The sequence below is a fragment of the Bos indicus genome, chromosome 2, assembly GCF_029378745.1.
Source record: "Bos indicus isolate NIAB-ARS_2022 breed Sahiwal x Tharparkar chromosome 2, NIAB-ARS_B.indTharparkar_mat_pri_1.0, whole genome shotgun sequence".
In the NCBI taxonomy this organism is placed as follows: domain Eukaryota; kingdom Metazoa; phylum Chordata; class Mammalia; order Artiodactyla; family Bovidae; genus Bos; species Bos indicus.
The window spans coordinates 86545517-86567701 of NC_091761.1; the positions used below are offsets into that span (position 1 = coordinate 86545517).

The 22185-nt window shown below is 39.1% G+C and overlaps 1 protein-coding gene across 7 annotated transcripts in view; it reads left to right on the forward strand.

Moving 5' to 3' along the window:
• The window catches only part of PLCL1 (phospholipase C like 1 (inactive)), a 397143-nt gene that overhangs the window by 329820 nt on the left and 45138 nt on the right, over positions 1-22185 (forward strand). For all 7 annotated transcript variants that reach the window (XM_070799984.1, XM_070799971.1, XM_070799975.1 and 4 more), the window contains 2 exons: positions 14493-14568; positions 16958-17067. In XM_070799984.1, the coding sequence (XP_070656085.1) occupies positions 14493-14568; positions 16958-17067 (186 nt within the window). The remainder of the gene's footprint in view (positions 1-14492; positions 14569-16957; positions 17068-22185) is intronic.

Genomic DNA, 22185 nt, shown 5'->3' on the forward strand with positions numbered 1-22185 from the left:
TACTCTGCAGATCCAGTGATCATTTGAAAACATAGATCATATCACTTTCTTGCCTCCAGGGGCTTCCTATGAAAACAGAACTAAAACTCCTCTCTGGCTTACAGGGCTATTTATGACCTGGCCTTGCCTTCCCATCTCACTTGCTGCTCCCAGCCTCACCTCCATACACTCTCTTCTGTGCACTTCACTCAGCCCTGTGGGCTTGCTTTCTTCAGTCAGACTCAGCTTGCTTCTATATCCAGGCCATTTTACTTGCAGTTCTCTCTGCCTGGAATGTTCTTCTCTTCGGTTGCTTATCTCTTAATTCTTAGCTCAAGTGTCATATCCTCAGAGAAAAGCGAAAGTGAAAGTTGTTCAGTCATGTCCAACTCTTTGCGACCCCATGGACTATACAGTCCTTGGAATTCTCCAGATGGGAACACTGGAGTGGGTAGCCTTTCCCTTCTCCAGGGGATCATCCTAACCCAGGGATCAAACCCAGGTCTCCCGCTTCCCTAACCACTGTCTCCAGCTTTCACTCTATCACATAACCCTATTTGATTTCCATTATCTTATTCAGCAGCGTTGAAAAATGCCTGACTTTTGTCCTTTTCCCTTTACTTCGATTTGATTATATATTCCAGGAGGCCAGAGACTGTCTGCCTTGCTTATTGTTGGTAACTCTAGCATCTAAAACACTGCTGACACATAGTATGTTATCAATTAATGTCAGTTGGATAAAATGAAAATGAATTCATCTATATAGTTGGTGAAATAATGTAGTTCCCATACTATCTCTGAATGTGTTTTATGGAAAACCTTTAAATCCCCTGTGTTTTATCTCTATGATACTACCCTAGCCAAATTGTTCCCTGCCTTACACATATAGTTGGAAACCTATAGACTAAGGCAAAGGGCTTTGCAGGTGGCCCAATGGTAAAGAATCCACTTGCAAGGTAGGAGATACAGGTTTGATTCCTGGGTCAGGAAGATCCCCTGGAGAAGGACATGGCAACCCACTCCAATATGCTTGCCTGGAAAATTCCATAGTATCCTGGTAGGCTACAGTCCATGGGATTGAAAACAGTCAGACACTCTGAGCACACACACACACACACAGACACACACACACACACACACACACATTCTAAGGCAAAACTATGAAGACAGGAAAAAGATCAGTAGCTTCAAGGGCCGGGGACAGGATAGGATGAATGAGGGATGAACAGGAAAATCACAGGGCTTTTGTAGGGCAGTTTAACTATTCCACATAATAATATAATAGTGGATTGCACCATTATACATTAGTCAAAACCCATAGAATGTAAAACACAAAGAGTTAATCCTAATGTGAACTATGAACTTTAGTTGATAATAAAGTGTCAATATTGGCACATCAATTGTAATAAATGTACCACACTAATGCAAGGTGTTAAGTGGGGAAAACGGGGTGAGGTGGAGTGAGAGAGTTCATGGGAATTCTCTGTACTTTTTGCTCAACTTTGATGCAAGCCTAAAACTTCTAAAAATAAAGCCTAAAAAGCCCCACACAGACTATTAATAAAAACTTATTTGGATGACTAACACAAAAGACAAATCTAGAGTTTATTGCCTAGTAGTGGTGGTGGTTCGGTTCAGTTCAGCTCAGTCGCTCAGTCGTGTCCGACTCTTTGCGACCCCATGAATTGCAGCACGCCAGGCCCCTGTCCATCACCAACTCCCAGAGTTCACTCAGACTCACGTCCATCCAGTCAGTGATGCCTTCCAGCCATCTCATCCTCTGTCGTCCCCTTCTCCTCCTGCCCCCAATCCCTCCCAGCATCAGAGTCTTTTCCAATGAGTCAACTCTTCCCATGAGGTGGCCAAAGTACTGGAGTTTCAGCTTTAGCATCATTCCCTCCAAAGAAATCCCAGGGCTGATCTCCTTCAGAATGGACTGGTTGGATCTCCTTGCAGTCCAAGGGACTCTCAAGAGTCTTCTCCAACACCACAGTTCAAGAGCATCAATTCTTTAGCGCTCAGCCTTCTTCACAGTCCAACTCTCACCATACATGACCACAGGAAAAACCATAGCCTCAGGGGGCAGGTATTCCAAAATGAACAGCTTGTGTGTTCAACTTGGACTTAAGTTGCTTAGAAATGTCTCAAAAGTGGTAATAAACTGTATGTACTCAGTCAGTCATGTCTGTCTCTTTGCAACCTCATGGACTGTAGCCCACCAGGCTCTTCTGTTTGTGGGATTCTCCAAGCAAGAATACTGGAGTGGGTTGCCATTTCCTCCTCCAGGGGATCTTCCTGACCCAGGGATTGAACCTGAGTCTCCTGTATTGGCAGGTGGATTCTTTACCACTAGTGCTACCTGGGAAGCCCAGCTGTATAGATGCCATCTAAGAAGAAATGTTGTAACCACTAAAAAAATACAGATTATATTTAGAATAGAAAAACAACCTGAAATCATTTCTGAACAGATATAAATGTTTGGCTTATTTCAGTATCAAAAGAAACAAATCAGGCAGCCGGGTACCCTACATTTATTGAAAGTCAACCCAAATGCATCAAACTTTACTACTTATCATCAGGAAGTAAAGTCAAATACTCTCAAAAACATTGACCTTGAGCTCATCTGCACAATTTTTTTTCCCCTAAATTTGGCTTTTCCCTAATGACCTGAGGTGGTCTTATTCCTTACTGAACATTGATTAATTTAATATTTGGAAATATTTCCCCTTGAGGGTTTTAGAAATTCAGCCTTAAAAGTCATCTTATATTGCTATTAAAATTATATTATAGCATATGTATTGGTATCAAGGAATCAAAAGCCAAATATATCCATAATAGAGTGGGTTTATTTGCATGGCACAATTTCAGAAGACACCCCATCCCCATTTCATATCTTATTTAAGACATATGTTTTCTACCTGCTCACTGGTACTTAAAATTTCAAAATTATAGCCAATTCTTTGATTAAAGGTTAAGACTTTAATCTCTTAAAATGCAAGTAAGTAGTAACACATCGAGTTATCAGTAATTTGTACCTTTGGATGAATTTAACATATCCTGTCCTACAGGCAGTTTTTCACCTGGAGAAAGGAAGAGATCCTAATGACAGAGTGTTCCCCAAGTCTGCGTAAGGTAGGGGTGAGATTGCTCAAACAATTGCAATTTTACTTAAGAGCAGCTCTGTCTACAATCTCCCTCAGTGCTGTGAATAGGCATGTAGCTATGTAAATTCCTGGCTGATATTTAGGGCAACAAAAGTAGAGGTGACTTTCCTGATATCAAACACATGTCACAGCCAGAGGTGAGAAGTGACAGCCTCTGAAAAGCACTAAAGCAAACTGGCAACATTATTAATCAATAACTCAAGCAAGTAGAAGAGGCCCTAAACACTGAAGGTGGAACTGATGTCTCCTTCCCAGGCTAATGACACACGGAGGCGACTTGTGGTATCAGACTCCTTGCTGCATTGCCATTTTTGTGGCTCTGTATCATCATGACAAGTTTTCAGAAACTCCCAGAGCCTTAATTTAAAATCAGAATGTCATTTCTAATCGACTTGTCCCTTTATTGTACTGATCTATGGGAGATTGGATCCACATAGTCCAAGGCTTTGGCATAGTCAATAAAGCAGAAATAGATGTTTTTCTGGAACTCTCTTGCTTTTTCCATGATCCAGCGGATGTTGGCAATTTGGTCTCTGGTTCCTCTACCTTTTCTAAAACCAGCTTGAACATCTGGAAGTTCACGGTTCACATATTGCTGAAGCCTGGCTTGGAGAATTTTGAGCATTACTTTACTAGTGTGTGAGACAAGTGCAATTGTATGGTAGTTTGAGCATTCTTTGGCATTGCCTTTCTTTGGGATTGGAATGAAAACTGACCTTTTCCAGTCCTGTGGCCACTGCTGAGTTTTCCAAATTTGCTGGCATATTGAGTGCAGCACTTTCACAGCATCATCTTTTAGGATTTGTAATAGGTCTTCTCGAATTCCATCACCTCCACTACCTTTGTTCATAGTGATGCTTCCTAAGGCCCACTTGACTTCACATTCCAGGATGTCTGGCTCTAGGTGAGTGTGAGTGATCACACCATTGTGATTATCTGCATCATGAAGATCTTTTTTATACAGTTCTTCTATGTATTCTTGCCACCTTTTCTTAATATCTTCTGCTTCTGTTAGGTCCATACCATTTCTGACCTTTATTGAGCCCATCTTTGTATGAAATGTTCCCTTGGTATCTCTAATTTTCTTGAAGAGATCCCTAGGCTTTCCCATTCTATTGTTTTCCTCTATTTCTTTGCATTGATCACTGAGGAAGACTTTCTTATTGCTCCTTGTTATTCTTTGGAACTCTGCATTCAAGTGGGTATATCTTTCCTTTTCTTCTTTGCTTTTCGCTTCTCTTCTTTTCACAGCTATTTGTAAGGCCTCCTCAGGCAGCCATTTTGCTTTTTTGTATAACTTTTTCTTGGGGATGGTCTTGATCTCTGTCTCCTGTACAATGTCACAAACCTCCGTCCATAGTTCATCAGGCACTCTATCAGATCTAGTTCCTTAAATCTATTTCTCACTTCCACTGTATAGTCATAAGGGATATGACATAGATCATATGTGAATGGTCTAGTGGTTTTCCCACTTTCTTCAATTTAAGTCTGAATTTGGCAATAAGGAGCTCATGATCTGAACCACAGTCAGCTCCCAGTCTTGTTTTTGCTGACTGTATAGAGCTTCTCCATCTTTGCCTGCAAAGAATATAATCAATCTGATTTCAGTGTTGGCCATCTGGTGAAATCCATGTGTAGAGGTTTCTCTTGTGTTGTTGGAAGAGCAATGGGAATAATCATCCTCAAATTCTATTTCCGATAGGCTTGAGAAGCTTTCATCCACCTGTGCTGCCTATTTTGCCACCCTAATCCCCCATTTCCTTCTGTTTGAAGCCTCTCCTTCAGTCAAGCTATTTGGTTTGCCAGGTATTTTTCATTTTCCATCCTTTGTTTTTCTGTTGTAGTCTACCTCAAATGACTTCCTAGCCTTAATTCCTTCTGCATCATTCTAAGGCCAGCCCTTTGTCCTAATCTCTTGCAAAACTGACTTTAAGAAAAAGTTCATTTATTGATTTTATTCATGACATTCAACACATGTAAACTTTAAAGAACTTTAGTAGATTGTGTGCAAAATAGAGGTGAATAAATAGAGACATAGTTTTCAGAACAAATAGCCATAGTATGAAACATGACAGCTCTTTGAGTCAAGAGAAATGTAAGTAAAATGAGATAAGTGTGTATATTTGCCAGTTGTAACAACACTTCTTTCGATGTATCATTTTGTCTATGTGTTTAGTCTTTTGACTTGTTAATTTAACAAAAAAACTGCACACATGTTACTATGCAAGTTGCTGGGGGAAAGAAATGGTATGAAGCAAAATTTCTGTCCTTGAGGAATGGGAAATACTGATAAGAAGGCAAGATTTACACCTGAAAAGGGGGAGGAGCAGAAACACAGTGTCCCGGCAGTGAAGCAGATGATATTTTATGTCCCGAGATGGACAGGGTCTAAGGATTTTGAGTGCTTATGGTGGGTTTTTTATACTGACTTGTAATATATCCCCTCTATGACTTTTACCCTGTCTCACCCCGTGCTCAGCAGAAAATAATTTGCAAATGGTTTTGATAGAAAAATACTATCTAACCTTTGTAAATTGTTTTCTTTAGTTACCTGAATTTTTACTTTTCTATTGTTCTTACCTGTCTAATTTTCCATGCATAGTCAAGAAGTATTGCCTAACATATTTTTTTTTTTAATGTTTTAAATTAATCTGAACACTTCTGAGTAGTGTTTTAAATATAGAAATCAGAGGTGGAAGAGTTGCAGGGAATTACAAGTGTAAAAAATGCAACCAAAGTATTCTCCAAAGGTGACTTCTGTGCTCAATAACATTAACATAAAAGTTGAAACTTTGCTATGAATACAGCAACAAATTTTGTGAACATAAAATCAAAACAATCGAGAACAAAAGTCAAGAATTATTTAATCTTTTTCATAGTCGTGTGATTTGGAGAGCAGTTGATTGTGTTAACATAGCTAGGAATCTAGCAAAGAGAGCCAATCACTATCTTTTATCACTCTTGGGGTAGAATCAATGTACGGGCTGGTATCACACTGAAGCCAAACAATGGATTCAATTGAATACATTTTCTGCTCTCAGTATCATCAGTATACGTTGAGCTGAAGAATGGGAAAAAGTTGTAAGTATGTCAACAGCCCTCCGATGCAGCTTTAGTTTTAGTTATTGAAATCAATTTAAATTGAAATTAAGTCAAAAGTATTCTCCATCCATTGCTCTCTCTTGTTGTGAAGTTTGTATAGAACTTTATATTAGTTTGCATTTTAAAAAGCATGTTGGGTTGTGTAGTAATGAAACCCAGGAAAAAAAAAAAAACCATTGGCATGTATTTAACCAGAGCTGGTTATTTAAAAACAAAATGTGTAGTCAGTGTGTTGAAACTGCTTACTCTTGGGTGTGGCAATGTTTTCTATACATTTTCTATATATATTGCGGGAATTGTCAGCATATGAGGGTTAGCAGCATTTTCACTTGGTACAAGGGTCCCAAGAACACAGGGTATCAGAGATGTATCAATAAGCAAGTATTTTGGGGAGCTTCTTTGTGAAATATTGTGCGTGAATCCTTGGGATTTGCTTTGCATTCCTGAATACTCAAGTTCTTGCAACAGTTGTAATTTAAGAGAGTGTAAGATTGTCAAATTGGTCTGAAAAATTCTGGAGAAGGTTCATGAAGTTTCAGTTCAGTTCAGTTCAGTCTCTCAATCAGGTCCGACTCTTTGCCACCCCATGAATTGCAGCATGCCATTCATGGCCTCCCTGTCCATCACCAACTCCCGGAATTCACGCAAACTCACGTCCATCGAGTCGGTGATGCCTTCCAGCCATCTCATCCTCTGTCGTCCCCTTCTCCTCTTGCCCCCAATCCCTCCCAGCATCAGAGTCTTTTCCAATGAGTCAACTTTTCGCATAAGGTGGCCGAAGAATTGGAGTTTCACCTTTAGCATCAGACCTTCCACTGAACACCCAGGACTGATCTCCTGTAGAATGGTTTAGTCACTAGAAAATAGTATGAATGAAGTAAATTTTAATCATAGTGAGATAAAAACAAACATTTCTAATGATTACTCAAGGTATAGCTGACAATTATATCTTAGAATCAGAACAACTAGAGAAAAGAAAAGGTAAAATTATCCATTTATGCAGAAAGCTGCTCATGTGGTATTGATAGATTCTGTTGCTACCATGAATGTGGAGACAGAGGTCCTTTGACCTGCTCTGTGTGAGTTCCCCTTTCCTGTTCCATTGTAATTCAGACTAGGAAACATCATTCAGAGCTGGCTCCAGGACAGAGAATACTAACTTCATCACATACACCAAAGGCAGTAGACTTCCAGTAAGCTGGTAAATGTTAAATGTGTTCCTATATCACTGAAAATTAGCAGTCTTATAATATTGAATTTGCTTAAAACCAAAAGATGCCCATCTATCAAGAGTGCTTTTTATCCATCTGATTTAAAATGTTTAAGTAAATTAAAAATTAAAGAAAATTATATTAATTCTAGTTAGCAAATGTATGTGTAACAATAATCAGATATTAAAGTGTACCAACTTTAATAAAATTCAAGTCTTATTTTAAACAATCTGAATAGATGAGCCACTATTGAACTAAAAACTAAAGCCCAGTGTTTTGATTAGAAAGAGGATAAGAGATAGATTATTTTGGTCTTCTTAGAAGGTCTAGAGAACAGATTGGCTTTTTATAGATTCACATATTCTTAAGCGATTGCCTTTTCAAATTTGATAACTCCTTCCTGAAAAAACAATGGACACAAGTAAGTATATTTCTTCCTAGATTTCATAGGAAGAATATCTATATCGGTTCATGTGTGCTGCTTGACTTAAAGGGGGAAGCAGTCGTAGAAAAAAGGTATTTTCATGTTCCTTTGCTTGGTGAATTCTAATTTATAAAATGCTAATCACCAACTTGCCTTTGCAGTAGAAATTCTACACTCTAATATAATATTAGCATTGCAGAACAGTTTATAAGGTCTACACCTCAGAAATGCTAGAGTTCTAGTGTACAGTTTTTTACCAACTAGCAGTATGGCTTAAGGCAAGTTAGTTTGGGACTGAATTTTTTTATCTGTGAAATGGGGTTGTCCGTGATAGATGGTCATTAAGGTTACTTCTAGATATAAACTTCTGTGGTTCTAAGAATGTAGATGTAATTCAGGATAAAATTGTAATCTATGGACGGTTATGAGTAATATTTTGATGAAATCTCATCTTTCCAGTACCATTAAATAGTTACATTTAATGACTCTGCAATGATCCTAGGCAATTAGTCAAATCCCTACTGAGCTGGGAAGACAGTTTTTTTCACACAGATTAGACAATTTAATCCATCTTTGAGTAAAAGCGTTACTGTCCCCTTCAGTAAAGTTTTTGTTTTAAATAAATGATTTTGATCTTAACTGACAACTTTACACACCCCTGTTCAGGTCACATGTAATGCTTAAAGTGACACCAACCTTTATCTGGGTAAGTCCTCTGTTCTTTTAGATTGAAAGCCATGGCAAGGAATTAAGACCTTTTTGGAGATATTCATGTAACAGAACCAAAGAAAAGCTCTTTGTATCACTCCAACAGCAAAGGCAACTGGGAGCTGAGGCTGAGACATCAGATATGTAAATCAGGCTGCTGCCAGATTCTATCTGAGTTCAACCCAGCTTTGGCTGTCTAAGTCTACCTACTGCCCTGCTGGGGGATTATCTGAGGACATGCATCTCACCTTCACTCCTTGGCTTTGTATTTCATTTCCATCAGGATCTGTAGAGACATAGGAAGGAGATGAAACTCAAGTCAACCATTTTTCCTTTCTAACAACTTACATAAATTACTTATCTAAGCTGGGGGGAAAGGTTTGAAATTGTTGATTTAAGTATGGTTTGGCTTTGTTGGTACATTTCAGTTATCTAGTTTTACTTGTTTTCTCTACAACTGCTAATAATTGAAAGTTGACTGCAGAAAACAGAATAAAATAATTTTTATAAATACAATGGAAGCTGTTATCTTAGAAAAGAGGATCAAAATGCTTTTATAAAGAAGTTTGTATAAACAATGATTTTAAGTTCTGAGAATATTAATAACAAGGTGTTTTAGAGTAAAAGTTCTGACTTTTATGACTAGAGTCTTTCAAATTATCCTCAGGAATACTCTTCTATGTTGAAGGTTAAATCACACTTGACTATCTCTTTATGAAGTGATCTATTCAGGTCTTCCCTGTAGCTCAAAGGGTTAAGAGTTCTCCTGCAATGCAGGAGACCACGGTTCGATTCCTGGATCAGGAAGATCCTCTGGAGAAGGGAATGGCAATCCACTCCAGTATTCTTGCCCGGAAAATCCCATGGACAGAGGAGACTGGCGGGGTCTGTGGGGTCGCAAAGAGTCGGATACGACTGAGCAACTACTACTACTACTATTCAGTTCAGTTCAGTTCAGTTCAGTCGCCCAGTCATGTCCGACTTTGCGACCCCATGAACTGCAGCATGCCAGGCCTCCCTGTCTATCACCAACTCCCGGAGTTTACCCAAACTCATGTCCATCGAGTCAGTGATGCCATCCAGCCATCTCATCCTCTGTCATCCCCTTCTACTCTGCGACCAATCCCTCCCAGCATCAGGGTCTTTTCCAGTGAGTCAACTCTTCGCATGAGGTGGCCAAAGTATTGGAGTTTCAGCTTCAGCATCAGTCCTTCCAGTGAATACCCAGGACTGATCTCCTTTAGGATGGACTGGTTGGATCTCTTTGCAGTTCAAGGGACTCTCAAGAGTCTTCTCCAACACCACAATTCAAAAGCATCAATTCTTCAGTGCTCAGCTTTCTTTATAGTCCAACTCTCACATCCATACATGACCACTGGAAAAACCATAGCCTTGACTAGACAGACCTTTGTTGGCAAAGTAATGTCTCTGCTTTTGAATATGCTATCTAGGTTGGTCATAACTTTCCTTCCAAGGAGTAAGCGTCTTTTAATTTCATGGCTGCAATCACCATCTGCAGTGATTTTGGAGCCCCCCAAAATAAAGTCTGACACTGTTTCCATTGTTTCCCCATGTATTTCCCATGTGGGAAAAACAAATTTCTTATACTATGGGATTAACAAATATTTACTTGGGAGATTTTGAAGAGAACTTGAATCATAGGGTTTATTGTATGTTTTGGTCCTGAATTTATTTTGCCTCAAACAAGTAATATAGTTTTAAGATTTATTTTCTGATACTTGAGTATTACATTTTCTATAGGTATAATCCTACTAAAAACTTTATTTTTCAGTACTCAATTTAAAAGAGAATTAAGAACATGTAAGATTATAGAAAAATGGAGAACCTAGGAAAAAGACTAGAGACCAAAAGAGATTATATTTCAAAAAATACAATCATAAGTTTGAAGTGATCAATAATAAATAAAATGCATATTGTCTACATGTGTGGGTAATTAATATGTAGAAGAAATCAGTATCACAAATAAGATAAGGAAAAGGTGATGTAAATGGATAGATACATAAATGGATCCCCAACCCAGGGATCAAACCCAGGTCTCCTGCACTGCAGACAGATTCATTACCGACTGAGCTACAAGGGAAGCCTGTAGGTAATAAAGTGGTGTCAACTGTTGAACTGACAAGAATGAGATCTGGGGATAGGCCAAGGGGTACTCTGTGATGAGACCACACTTTGGGGGTCTCAATGGAATCTTTGCAGTCAAGAGTCAAAGCATTGGGATAGTTTTTTAAGGAAAGGTTGACGAGGACAAACACTCAAAGGCCAATTGAGTATTTTGTTATTGATTTTACTTGCTTACTTTAAGATAGGAGATACTGTATGGAAAAGGGAAAAGCCAGGGAGGGAGCAGAAATTGTAGATGAAAAAATGATTCGTTAGGAATGAATTCCTGAAAGAAGCAGGGAAAGGTGAGATTGGAAGTCGGGGTTGGAAGAGTTAGCCTTGGCAAAGAGGGCACTTCCTTCTCAGGTTGTCACAAAGAGGCTGTGGCATCTTTGGAGGTAGGAAGTATAATCTTTTTGTACTCAACACTGAGGAGATACTTACTTGCAGTACAGTACTGTGAAGAAAACCGGCCACATACCAATAAAGAGTTTCTTTTTCGTTTAGTCAGAGAATATATTTTCCACTGAGAGCAAAACCAAGAGAAATGAATGTCAGTCAAGATTTTGTCAAAGGAAATTACCAATCTTGTCCCTTTTGAAGTGTTTCTTTAAAAGGAAACATTTGAACATGGTTGCAGTAGTTCAGTTATGGGCATGGCCTCATGTTTTTACTGATGGGCTGAATCTGATAACTTTGGAAAGCTACATTTCAGGTTCAAAACATGGCATGTGTGAAGGCCAGACAAATCAGAGGGAGTCTGAAATTTTAATTCCAGTTTAATCATTAATTAGTTCTATTTTTTTAGATGAGAATCTTAATTATTATAAGCCTTAGTTTCCTTTTTTCACAAAATTAAGGGAATGGTCCTGATAGTTAAGATTCTTTTAGCCTTAAAATGATTCTAAAAATGTAGAGTATATTAGGTCTTGCTCACGGTAAAGTCACTGAATGTACTTTTCTCTTTATGAATGTTTCCCTTGCTTGAATTTCATGAAAACATTTTGGATGCTATTTAACTAATTGGAACATCTGATAACTTTGAAAAATCCTAAAAATTCAGTTGATGTTGCATGTGTAGATGCTAAGCTTAGAAAAGACTAAATCAAATTGCCTTCATATTAAATTTTTCTTTGATGGTGAGTTTCACTCACTTGTAACCTGCTATAAACTAGGCTACTCTTAGCCATTTGATAAATTGTTGTTCAGAAGCATTCCACTTCTTCTTGGCAGTTAAAAGAGTTAATGCAGTTAAAAAGTTTGACGCAGCTTAGACCTTCTTGAGTGTCTAGTTTATGGTTTTAATAGTCAATTTAGCCCTCCAAATAAGTCACTTCAAGTGAAAAGTGAAAGTGAAGTAGCTCATTCGTGTCCGACTTTTTGTGACCCCATGGACTGTAGCTTACCAGGCTTCTCAGTCCATGGGATTTTCCAGGCAAGAGTACTGGAGTGGGTTGCTATTCCCTTCTCCAGGGGATCTTCCCGACCCAGGGGTCAAACCTGGGTTTCCTGCATTATAGGCAGACACTTTACCCTCTGAGCCACCAGGGAAGCCCAAGTCATTTCAGACTATTATCCTATGCAGCAATATAAGTAATTGAAGTTTGATTGAATGACATCGGAGAAGGCAATGGCACCCCACTCCAGTACTCTTGCCTGGAAAATCCCATGGACGGAGGAGCCTGGTGGGCTGCCGTCTATGGGGTCGCACAGAGTCTGACACGACTGAAGTGACTTAGCATGAATTACATATCATATTTCATTCATTCATTTGAGCAGACTTCCCTACTAGACCATGGAGCCCCATGGAGATAGAAATGTGTCTGTTTCTGCTCCTCAGTGTATCATACACCTTGTAGTTACTACAGTGCTTACACATAAAAGCTGCTGAGTAGATATTTTTTAAATGAATGAATGGTATGATTTTACTCTTGTGGAGTTGTTAGGCACTAAACATTTGTGATTCAAATATCCTTTTCCATTTGAAGATTTGTAGTAATAAACCACTTCATATTTGAAAGTGATTGTATAAAATTGCAATCTGTTCAACAACATTTCATTATGTGTCTTAAGACCTATTATGTCCACTTTGGATTCTGCCTTGAGCTCTCTTTAGATCATTGAGCCAGACAGAGAAATCATGGAATAGCTAGATTAAAAGGGACATTTATTAGGAGTAGAAATGAAGAGGAACTGAAGAGCCTCTTGATGAAAGTGAAAGAGGAGAGTGAAAAAGTTGGCTTAAAACTCAACATTCAGAAAATTAAGATCATGGGATCTGGTCCCATCACTTCATGGCAAATAGATGGGGAAACAGTGGAAACTGTGAGAGACTTTATTTTCTTGGGCTCCAAAATCACTGCAGATGGTGACTGCAGCCACGAAATTAAAAGACACTTAGTCCTTGGAAGAAAAGCTATGACCAACCTAGACAGCAGAGACATTACTTTGCTGACAAAGGTCCATCTAGTCAAAGCTGTGGTTTTTCTAGTGGTCATGTATGGATGTGAGAGTTAGACTATAAAGAAAGCTGAGCGCCGAAGAATTGATGCTTTTGAACTATGGTGTTGGAGAAGACTTTTGAGAGTCCCTTGGACTGCAAGGAGATCAAACCAGTCAATCCTAAAGGAGATCAATCCTGGATATTCATTGGAAGGACTGATGCTGAAGCTGAAACTCAAATACTTTGGCCACCTGATGTGAAGAACTGACTCATTGGAAAAGACCCTGATGCTGGGAAAGATTGAAGGCGGGAGGAGAAGGGGACAACAGAGGATGAGATGGATGGTATCATCGACTTGATGGACATGAATTTAAGCAAGCTTCAGGAGTTGGTGATGAACAGGGAAGCCTGGGATGCTGCCATCCACAGGGTCTCAAAGAGTCAGACAGGACTGAGTGACTGAACTGAATTCAACTGAACTGATTAGGAATAGAAGAGTGGCTGGACATTCAGGGAGTGTTCATTTGCTTATTGGTGCCTTTCTTTGGCTATTTCTTTAGAAGAGTCCCAATTCCTTGTGTTTCTGATCACAACTTCTGTACCTATTTCTGTCTTCCCCTTCTTCACATACATATTTTTCTTTTCTCTTTCTCTCCAACAGCTGTCCTATTTCCCCTACTTCACTCAGTATATTAATCACCTCTTGGTCTTTTTCCTTTCTGCCGAAATGTGAAGGGCAGGGACGCCATTTCAATGTTGTTGCCTACAAGCTGTGTGGAATCAGTGGTGATTATGACTCACAGCTCATTCTTGCCAATGGAGCCGTAGCCCTTCTCGAGGAAGGATCAGACCTCTGCCATCTTTGTGCCACTCAGATCCAGGTTTCTAACTTCACCGATACATTCAGTAGTTTTTTAAGCTCATCAATGGGTGATTACTTGTTCTAATTCTCATTACTATTGTTCCAGTACCGTTAGTCTTGATGTTTCAGTAACTTGGGGTGAGGGAATTAAAAGAAGAGGCGTTCATGAATGTGACCTGGGACTTAAAGTGTGTAGGCATGTATTCAACAGTTGTTGATTTGGCACTCATGGTGTGCAGGCATGTTACATAACTGGAGCAGCCATAAGGTAAGTGGCTCTAGATGACATGAGAGTGGATGGGGGTTGGAGCAGAGGTCATCCTTCCCTCTCTCAATTCCTATCTCTCATTTCCTATGGTTACTCCATGGTGCCCCGTTACCGGCAGTATCATGTGGGTCTTTTTGAATATCATCTTTACAATGTGCCAGTTTAAGGATTCCTGACAACCACCTTCTAATGTTTGTTTTGTGACAGATGATCCAAGAGAGCCGATTTCTCATAGAAATGGCAGACACAGTCCAGGAAAAGATTGTGCAGTGTCAAAAAGCAGGTAATCTTCCCGCTTGTCCCTATTTTGCTTAGAAAGCATAATGATGTTTCTTGCAGACTTTACTTTTTACTGTTAAAATTAAAAGATTTTATGTGATAGTTTAATGATACTTTGAGTTGCACTGAAGACTTTGTTTAGTACAGAAGAGATCTAGATGATAGTAAGTGGGTTGTCTGTGTGTATATAGAGATGGTATCTGAAGAAATCTAGAGAGGTGAGGGTTTCTGAACTTACTGTTGTGATTTGGGAACCTGTCAAATCTGCTTACTACTGATATGGAAACTGTGGTTTTACATTGCCTCTTAAGAACCACTTTAGTTTTACAATTTGAACCATAATCCTGTTAACCTTCTAGGCTTTTGCCCCATTTACTAGTCCTCATTTTAGGTCTGTTCTTTCTTCAAGGGTGTGATGGGTCCCATGTCTCTTACATCTCATTGTTTGTTTATTTTCACCTTCATCCACGACCCTGTACTTTTCCTCTCTCTTGGATCCATGTTCTCCCTAATCTATACACACACTAGTGATTATAATAAGGAAGGTGACACTGACAATTGCTTGATGTATATGCATATGATATATATGTTTAGTAAATATATACTAAACATATATATCATATGTTATTTTGGAGAAGGCAACACTCCAGTACTCCAATACTCTTGCTTGGAAAATCCCATGGGTGGAGGAGCCTGGTGGGCTGCAGTCCATGGGGTCTCTAAGAGTCAGACACGACTGAGAGACTTCACTTTCACCTTTCACTTTCATCCATTGGAGAAGGAAATGGCAACCCACTCCAGTGTTCTTACCTGGAGAATCACAGGGACTGGGGAGCCTGGTGGGCTGCCGTCCATGGGGTCACACAGAATCGGACACGACTGAAGCGACTTAGCAGCAGCAGCAGCAGCATGCTATGTTATTTAGTCCTCATAACAATTCTGCAAGGTAATCATCATTATGTCCAATCTACAGATGAGGCATTTTAGATTCTGAGAGATTGAATGAATTATCCCAAATACCATATCAACATGTGGCAGAGGTGACCTTTGAACCTAGACCAAAATTTGAAAATGGTGCTCTTCACTACTGATCTGGAAGCTTAAATGTTTCTGTTGAAAGGAAGCATGAAAATAATAATAATACCAAATACTTACATTGTGTTCCTATGTACCAGGCATTACTTTGAGAGCTTTGTATTTGTAGACTTATTTAATTCACCCAATTCCATGAGGTCAATACTCTTTGTTATTGCCATTGCACCGCTGAGGAGACTGAATGGCAGAGAGTTTCAGGGATTCATTCATGCTCACGGAGCTTGTCAGTGGTAGGGCCAGGGGATAGATCTAGCCTCTGCAGCCATGCTTTTACTATGTATTATGCTTATGATGTTAACACCAGGCAAGTTAATGTGGTTTGAGCTGCATTAATACAAACCTAGTCGGTAGAACAAGGAAGTGATGGTAAAACCCTACCTCATGTGGGCTATTTCAATCCTATTTTAAGTACAGTGTTCCTGGATGTCCTCCTTAAAGAGAGACATTATAATAAGCTGAAACATGTTAGAATGTTTAATCTGGAGAAGGGAAAGTTCTGGTAGACTTTAATCCAGTATCTTCAAATATTTAAAGGGCTGCACTGTGGAACAGAGATTAGACCTTGTTGCTGAGTCTAGCTAGAACCAAGGGGTAGAAGTTCCAGGGAGAAAGACTGGCTTGATATCAATCATAGCTTTCCAAAGATGGAATGAGCTTACCAGAAAAAAGTGTGATTCCCAATTTTGAGGTGCTAAGACAAAGGCTAGAGAAACAGATGATGGTGATGTTTTTCATAGTATTCAAGCTCAGGAGAATGGTTTAGCTGTAAATAACAAGGGCCATTCCCAAATCTGAAACATTTGGGTGTTTCCAGGAATGCTATTTTTTTTTAAACCTTTTTAGTTTTACTCAACATTTAGTAATTACCATTGTTATGTTTGTAGGCTCCAGGCCTACTGTCAAGCCATATGGATGGTTCATAAGAAAAAGTAAGATATGTGCATCCTTCACATATGGTAGCCATTCACACATTACACCATTTTATATAAAAACCAAGCAGAAGACAGGCAAGATGGATGCAACCTGTTGGAAAAATTTGCTTCTTAACTTCTCATGTCTTTGTCTATGTATTCTTGCTGTTTAAAATTTAATCTAATGCATTGATTATTTTTAGTTTTCCCTTAAGGATAGCCATTGGGTGGTGATGAACAGAATGAGAAGAGAATTCAATTTGGGGATTTATAAATTATGAGAGGACAGAAATGAGAAATTATATTTTTACTGATAATATTTTCACTATAAAATGCCTTAATTTCTGAAATTTATACACAGAATTCTCTTATGTTCTCTTTTCAAAGGCATGGAGTTCCATGAGGAGCTTCATAATCTGGGGGCAAAAGAAGGCTTGAAAGGGAGAAAACTCAACAAAGCAACTGAGAGCTTTGCTTGGAACATTACAGTATTGAAGGTGAGTGAAGTACTCAGGTGCCCATTTGTCTTTATTTTTCTCTTCATTTCTCTAATTGGTCTTCTCATCAGTGGATGAAAACAGTGACTTAAAGTTTTTATTAAAGCTTGCTCTAATTAATTCATACTGTAAGAGATGGGGAGATGCATACATGGATTGACGCACTTCTGTCCATAATAAGGCAATGAGTTTTGTGGTGGAGGCAGAAGACAGCAAGACCTAATTCCATTACCTGGGGTGAGTGTGTGTGTGTGTATGTGTGTATGTGTGTGTGTGTGTGTGTGTGGTTTACTCATACGTCTACTCAAGTCAGTATGGCTATTCTTGTTTGTGGAAGGAATAACAAAATGTTACTGGAGAAGGATCCAACACAAGTTATTTGGGAAAGCCTTAAACTACAGACGATTTGGAGCCATTTAGGATTATTTTATTATAGGGACAGTCTCTATAAATAGGTTTATTTTTGCAGAAATTTTGGAAGTCAGCTTTTTGAGATTACGATTTGCTGTGCTGAAAATTAATTTTAGGACTTTGATGTAAAGACATCACTTTTCATATTTTGTTACATGAATGGAAAAATGATTTAGGCAGTTGGAATGATTTATTCTTAACATTGTGGTGGAGAAAAACAGCTACAAGCAAAATTAATAATTACTGACATTTAAAGAACACTCGTGAGCCAGGCACTGTTTTATGAGGTTTATATGAATTAACATTGTAATACTTTCATTAACCCAATACTGTTATTATTCTCATTTTACAAGTGAGAAAACCAAGGCATTGAAAACTTATGTCTATTACCCAAGATCACTCAGCTAGTGAATGGTGGCACTGGAGTCTGAACTCACGCAGTGTAGTTCCAGACCAGAGCCTGGTCTACAGAGAGATACTACACGTATTTATGTGAATGTGCTAAATGAATCATAATACATATCACAAATGCTTATTAAAAATTAAGCCCACAAATATTTGGTAAGCTCTTATTATGTATTGAGCTCTCTGCTGTGCATTGGGGACCTATAAAGAACAAAATCTTTTTTTTAAATTTTTCTTCAACATACAAATATTTTATTAACAAAATTTATGGCATTTATTTTACATTTAATTATGCATGACAATATTGTGTGTTCTAGAGACCATGGTTTTAAAAACACTTTTTAAAAATTATTATTATTATTATTTTTTACTTTACAATATTGTATTGGTTTTGCCATACATTGCCGGGGACCAGCCCCGGCTGAACCAGGGTATTCGAAGGAGAGACGATTATTATTATTATTATTTTTTACTTTACAATATTGTATTGGTTTTGCCATACATTGCCGGGGACCAGCCCCGGCTGAACCAGGGTATTCGAAGGAGAGACGGCGTAGGCGAAGATCAGGAAACAATTGCTTAATTAAATGTTAATTAAGGATATAAAGAGTAATAGAATGAGGATAGCTCAGTAGGAAAATTCAGTGAAGAAAAGAGGCTGAAATAAGGATAGCTCAGTGAGGAAATTCAGTGGAGAAAAGAGGCTGAATAATTCAGCCAGAAGGTAAGAGAAAGAACGACATGGTGAGACCAAGTTTCGGTGAACAAGGCCCGCACTTTATTTTTCAAAGTAGTTTTTATACCTTAAGTTATGCACAGAGGATAATGGGGGAAGGGGTAGAGTCTTGCAGCAAACCAGGCTTTCTTCCTGCAAACTTATCATATGCAAAAGCTTAGGTGATTTGCATCATCTTCTGGCCCGGAGGCCTGTTAACATTTTAAGACCTTTTCTTCAGAAAACTTATTTTTCTCTAAAGGTGATTGGTCAGGAGCCACCCTCCAAAAGCATTAGATAAAGTTGCATTCCTACAGCGCAAAGGTGTGGTGGGCTACAACAAGAAAAAGAATTAACTCAAGGGTCCCAGGTTACAAACATTAAAGCTACTATTTACACCAATTATATTAACCAATACACTGCCAGGGACACAGTAGGTAAGGGATATGGAAACTTAGCAGCAAACATTGGCCCAACAAGTGAAAATCCCTTCACCAATACAATTTCTAATCAATCTTTTAACTACTCAAAAGAATCTGTGTTTAGACAGTTTAGAACATCTCCTGCCTCTCACAGTTGGGAGGCTCTGAACAATCACATGTGGCCGGAAAAACCTATTCAGGCAGGCTAGAGGATTTCCAAAGGAGTTTGTAGGTTAAACACTGTCACACCCAGGAATTATTAACTGGAGCTGTAAGCTAACTTTTTTCAGAGAGGTAGTGGGGGACAGCCCCCCGTAAAGTCAGAGGTGTAGGTGAAAGCACAAAGCAGAAAGTAGGCAGACTGGTTTTGGGGGTATATGCTCGAGAATTTCCAGGGGGACTCCTGAAGCTCGATCCCGCCTTTGCGTATGCCGAGCCTCCTTCCTCATGACCTTTGTCATGGGCGGAGTTCCTCACGCTGGCTACCGGCAGTGATAGAATTTCCAGTTGAGCTATTCCAGATCTTGAAAAGTGCTGCACTCAATATGCAATATGCACTCAATATGCAATATGCCGGCTCCCGGCAATACATCAACATGTATCCACCACGGGTGTACACGTGTTCCCCATCCTGAAACCCCCTCCCACTTCCCTCCCCATACCACCCCTCTGTGTCATCCCAGTGCACCAGCCCCAAGCTTCCTGTATCCTGCATCAAACCTGGACTGGCGATTCGTTTCTTATATGATATTATACATGTTTTAATGCCATTCTCCCAAATCATCCCCCCACTCCCTGTCCCACAGAGTCCAAAAGACTGTTCTATACATGTGTCTCTTTTGCTATCTTGCATACAGGGTTGTCGTTACCATCTTTCTAAATTCCATGTATATGCATTAGTATACTGTATTGGTATTTTTTTTTTTCTGGCTTACTTCACTCTGTATAATAGGCTCCAGTTTCATCCACCTCATTAGAACTGATTCAAATGTATTCTTTTTAATGGCTGAGTAATACTCCATTGTATGTACCACAGCTTTCTTATCCATTCATCTGCTGATGGGCATCTAGGTTGCTTCCATGTCCTGGCTATTATAAACAGTGCTGTGATGAACATTGGGGTACATGTGTCTCTCAATTCTGGTTTCCTCGGTGTGTATGCCCAGCAGTGGGATTGCTGGGTCATATGGCAGTTCTATGTCCAGTTTTTTAAGGAATCTCCACACTGTTCTCCATAGTGGCTGTACTAGTTTGCATTCCCACCAACAGTGTAAGAGGGTTCCCTTTTCTCCACATCCTCTCCAGCATTTATTGCTTGTAGACTTTTGGATCGCAGCCATTCTGACTGGCATGAAATGGTACCTCATTGTGGTTCTGATTTGCATTTCTCTGATGATGAGTGATATTGAGCATCTTTTCATGTGTTTATTAGCCATCTGTATGTCTTCTCTGGAGAAATGTCTATTTAGTTCTTTGGCCCATTTTTTGATTGGGTCGTTTATTTTTCTGGAATAGAGCTGCAGGAGTTGCTTGTATATTTTTGAGATTAGTTGTTTGTCAGTTGCTTCATTTGCTATTATTTTCTCCCATTCTGAAGGCTGTCTTTTCACCTTGCTTATAGTTTCTTTTGTTGTGCAGAAGCTTTTAATTTTAGACCCCTATATATGTTGTCTACAAGAGACCCACCTTAAAACAGGGGACACATACAGACTGAAAGTGAAGGGCTGGAAAAAGATATTCCATGCAAATAGAGATCAAAAGAAAGCAGGAGTAGCAATACTCATATCAGATAAAATAGACTTTAAAACAAAGGCTGTAAAAAGAGACAAAGAAGGACACTACATAATGATCAAAGGATCAATCCAAGAAGAAGATATAACAATTATAAATATATATGCACCCAACATAGGAGCACCGCTATATGTAAGACAAATGCTAACACGTGTGAAAGGGGAAATTAACAATAACACAATAATAGTGGGAGACTTTAATACCCCACTCACACCTATGGATAGATCAACTAAACAGAAAATTAACAAAGAAGCACAAACTTTAAAAGATACAATAGACCAGTTAGACCTAATTGATATCTATAGGACATTTCACCCTGAAACAATGAATTTCACCTTTTTCTCAAGCACACATGGAACCTTCTCCAGGATAGATCACATCCTGGGCCATAAATCTAGCCTTGGTAAATTCAAGAAAATAGAAATCATTCCAAGCATCTTTTCTGACCACAATGCAGTAAGATTAGATCTCAATTACAGGAGAAAAAATATTAAAAATTCCAACATATGGAGGCTGAACAACACACTGCTGAATAACCAACAAATCACAGAAGAACAAAAGCTGTATACACCCTAACCTCATGAGTTGACAGTCAGGGGGCAGGAGGCGAGGTGGAGGGAAATAGGCATCACTTGCTTAAGAGGCAGGAACTATAGTGTTACTATAAAGAGGAACTTATTTTATAATACTTGAGTACAATGTGGCAGTAACAGCCCTGAAACATGCTTTCTGTTCATCATACATTTATGTGGGCTTGTTAATGCACTGATCGCCGAGAAAAGAGCTATGGACACAGGTATCAAAAAGTAGTACCTGGGTCTCTAAGATTAGTGCACCAGGGGAGACAGCCATATGACTAATAGCAGCCATTGGTTATTCAACAATTCATATGTGATTAAGCATTCATGACTAAATAGTTTATATGTGTTTCCTCCTTTCCACTTTGCAACAACTGTGTGACATTCAGCAACTCATGCTGACCCACATATGACCCTCTCCATCTCACAGATGAGGAAATTGAGGCTCAGGGAGGTTTCAGTTTCTTCCCTGCAGCTGGTAGATGGCAGAGCTGAGATTTTAACTCATGTTCATGGTTCTTCCCACAACCTGTCCTCCTGTGTCCTGTGAGATTTCATCCATGGAGCTGAGTCCAAGCAGCCTAGTACAGGGTTGAAGGCACAGCCTCTGGGTATAGGCTGCCTGGTAGCTGTGAGGCTTTAGCCAAATTATGTAATCTCTCTGAGGGTGGCAACATTAATAATACCTCCGCCCTGGGTTTTGTGAGAATGAAATGAGATAAAGTATACAAAATACCTAAGTCACAGTGATGAAACTTGACACTGTATAATACATCTCTACCTATACTATTATAGT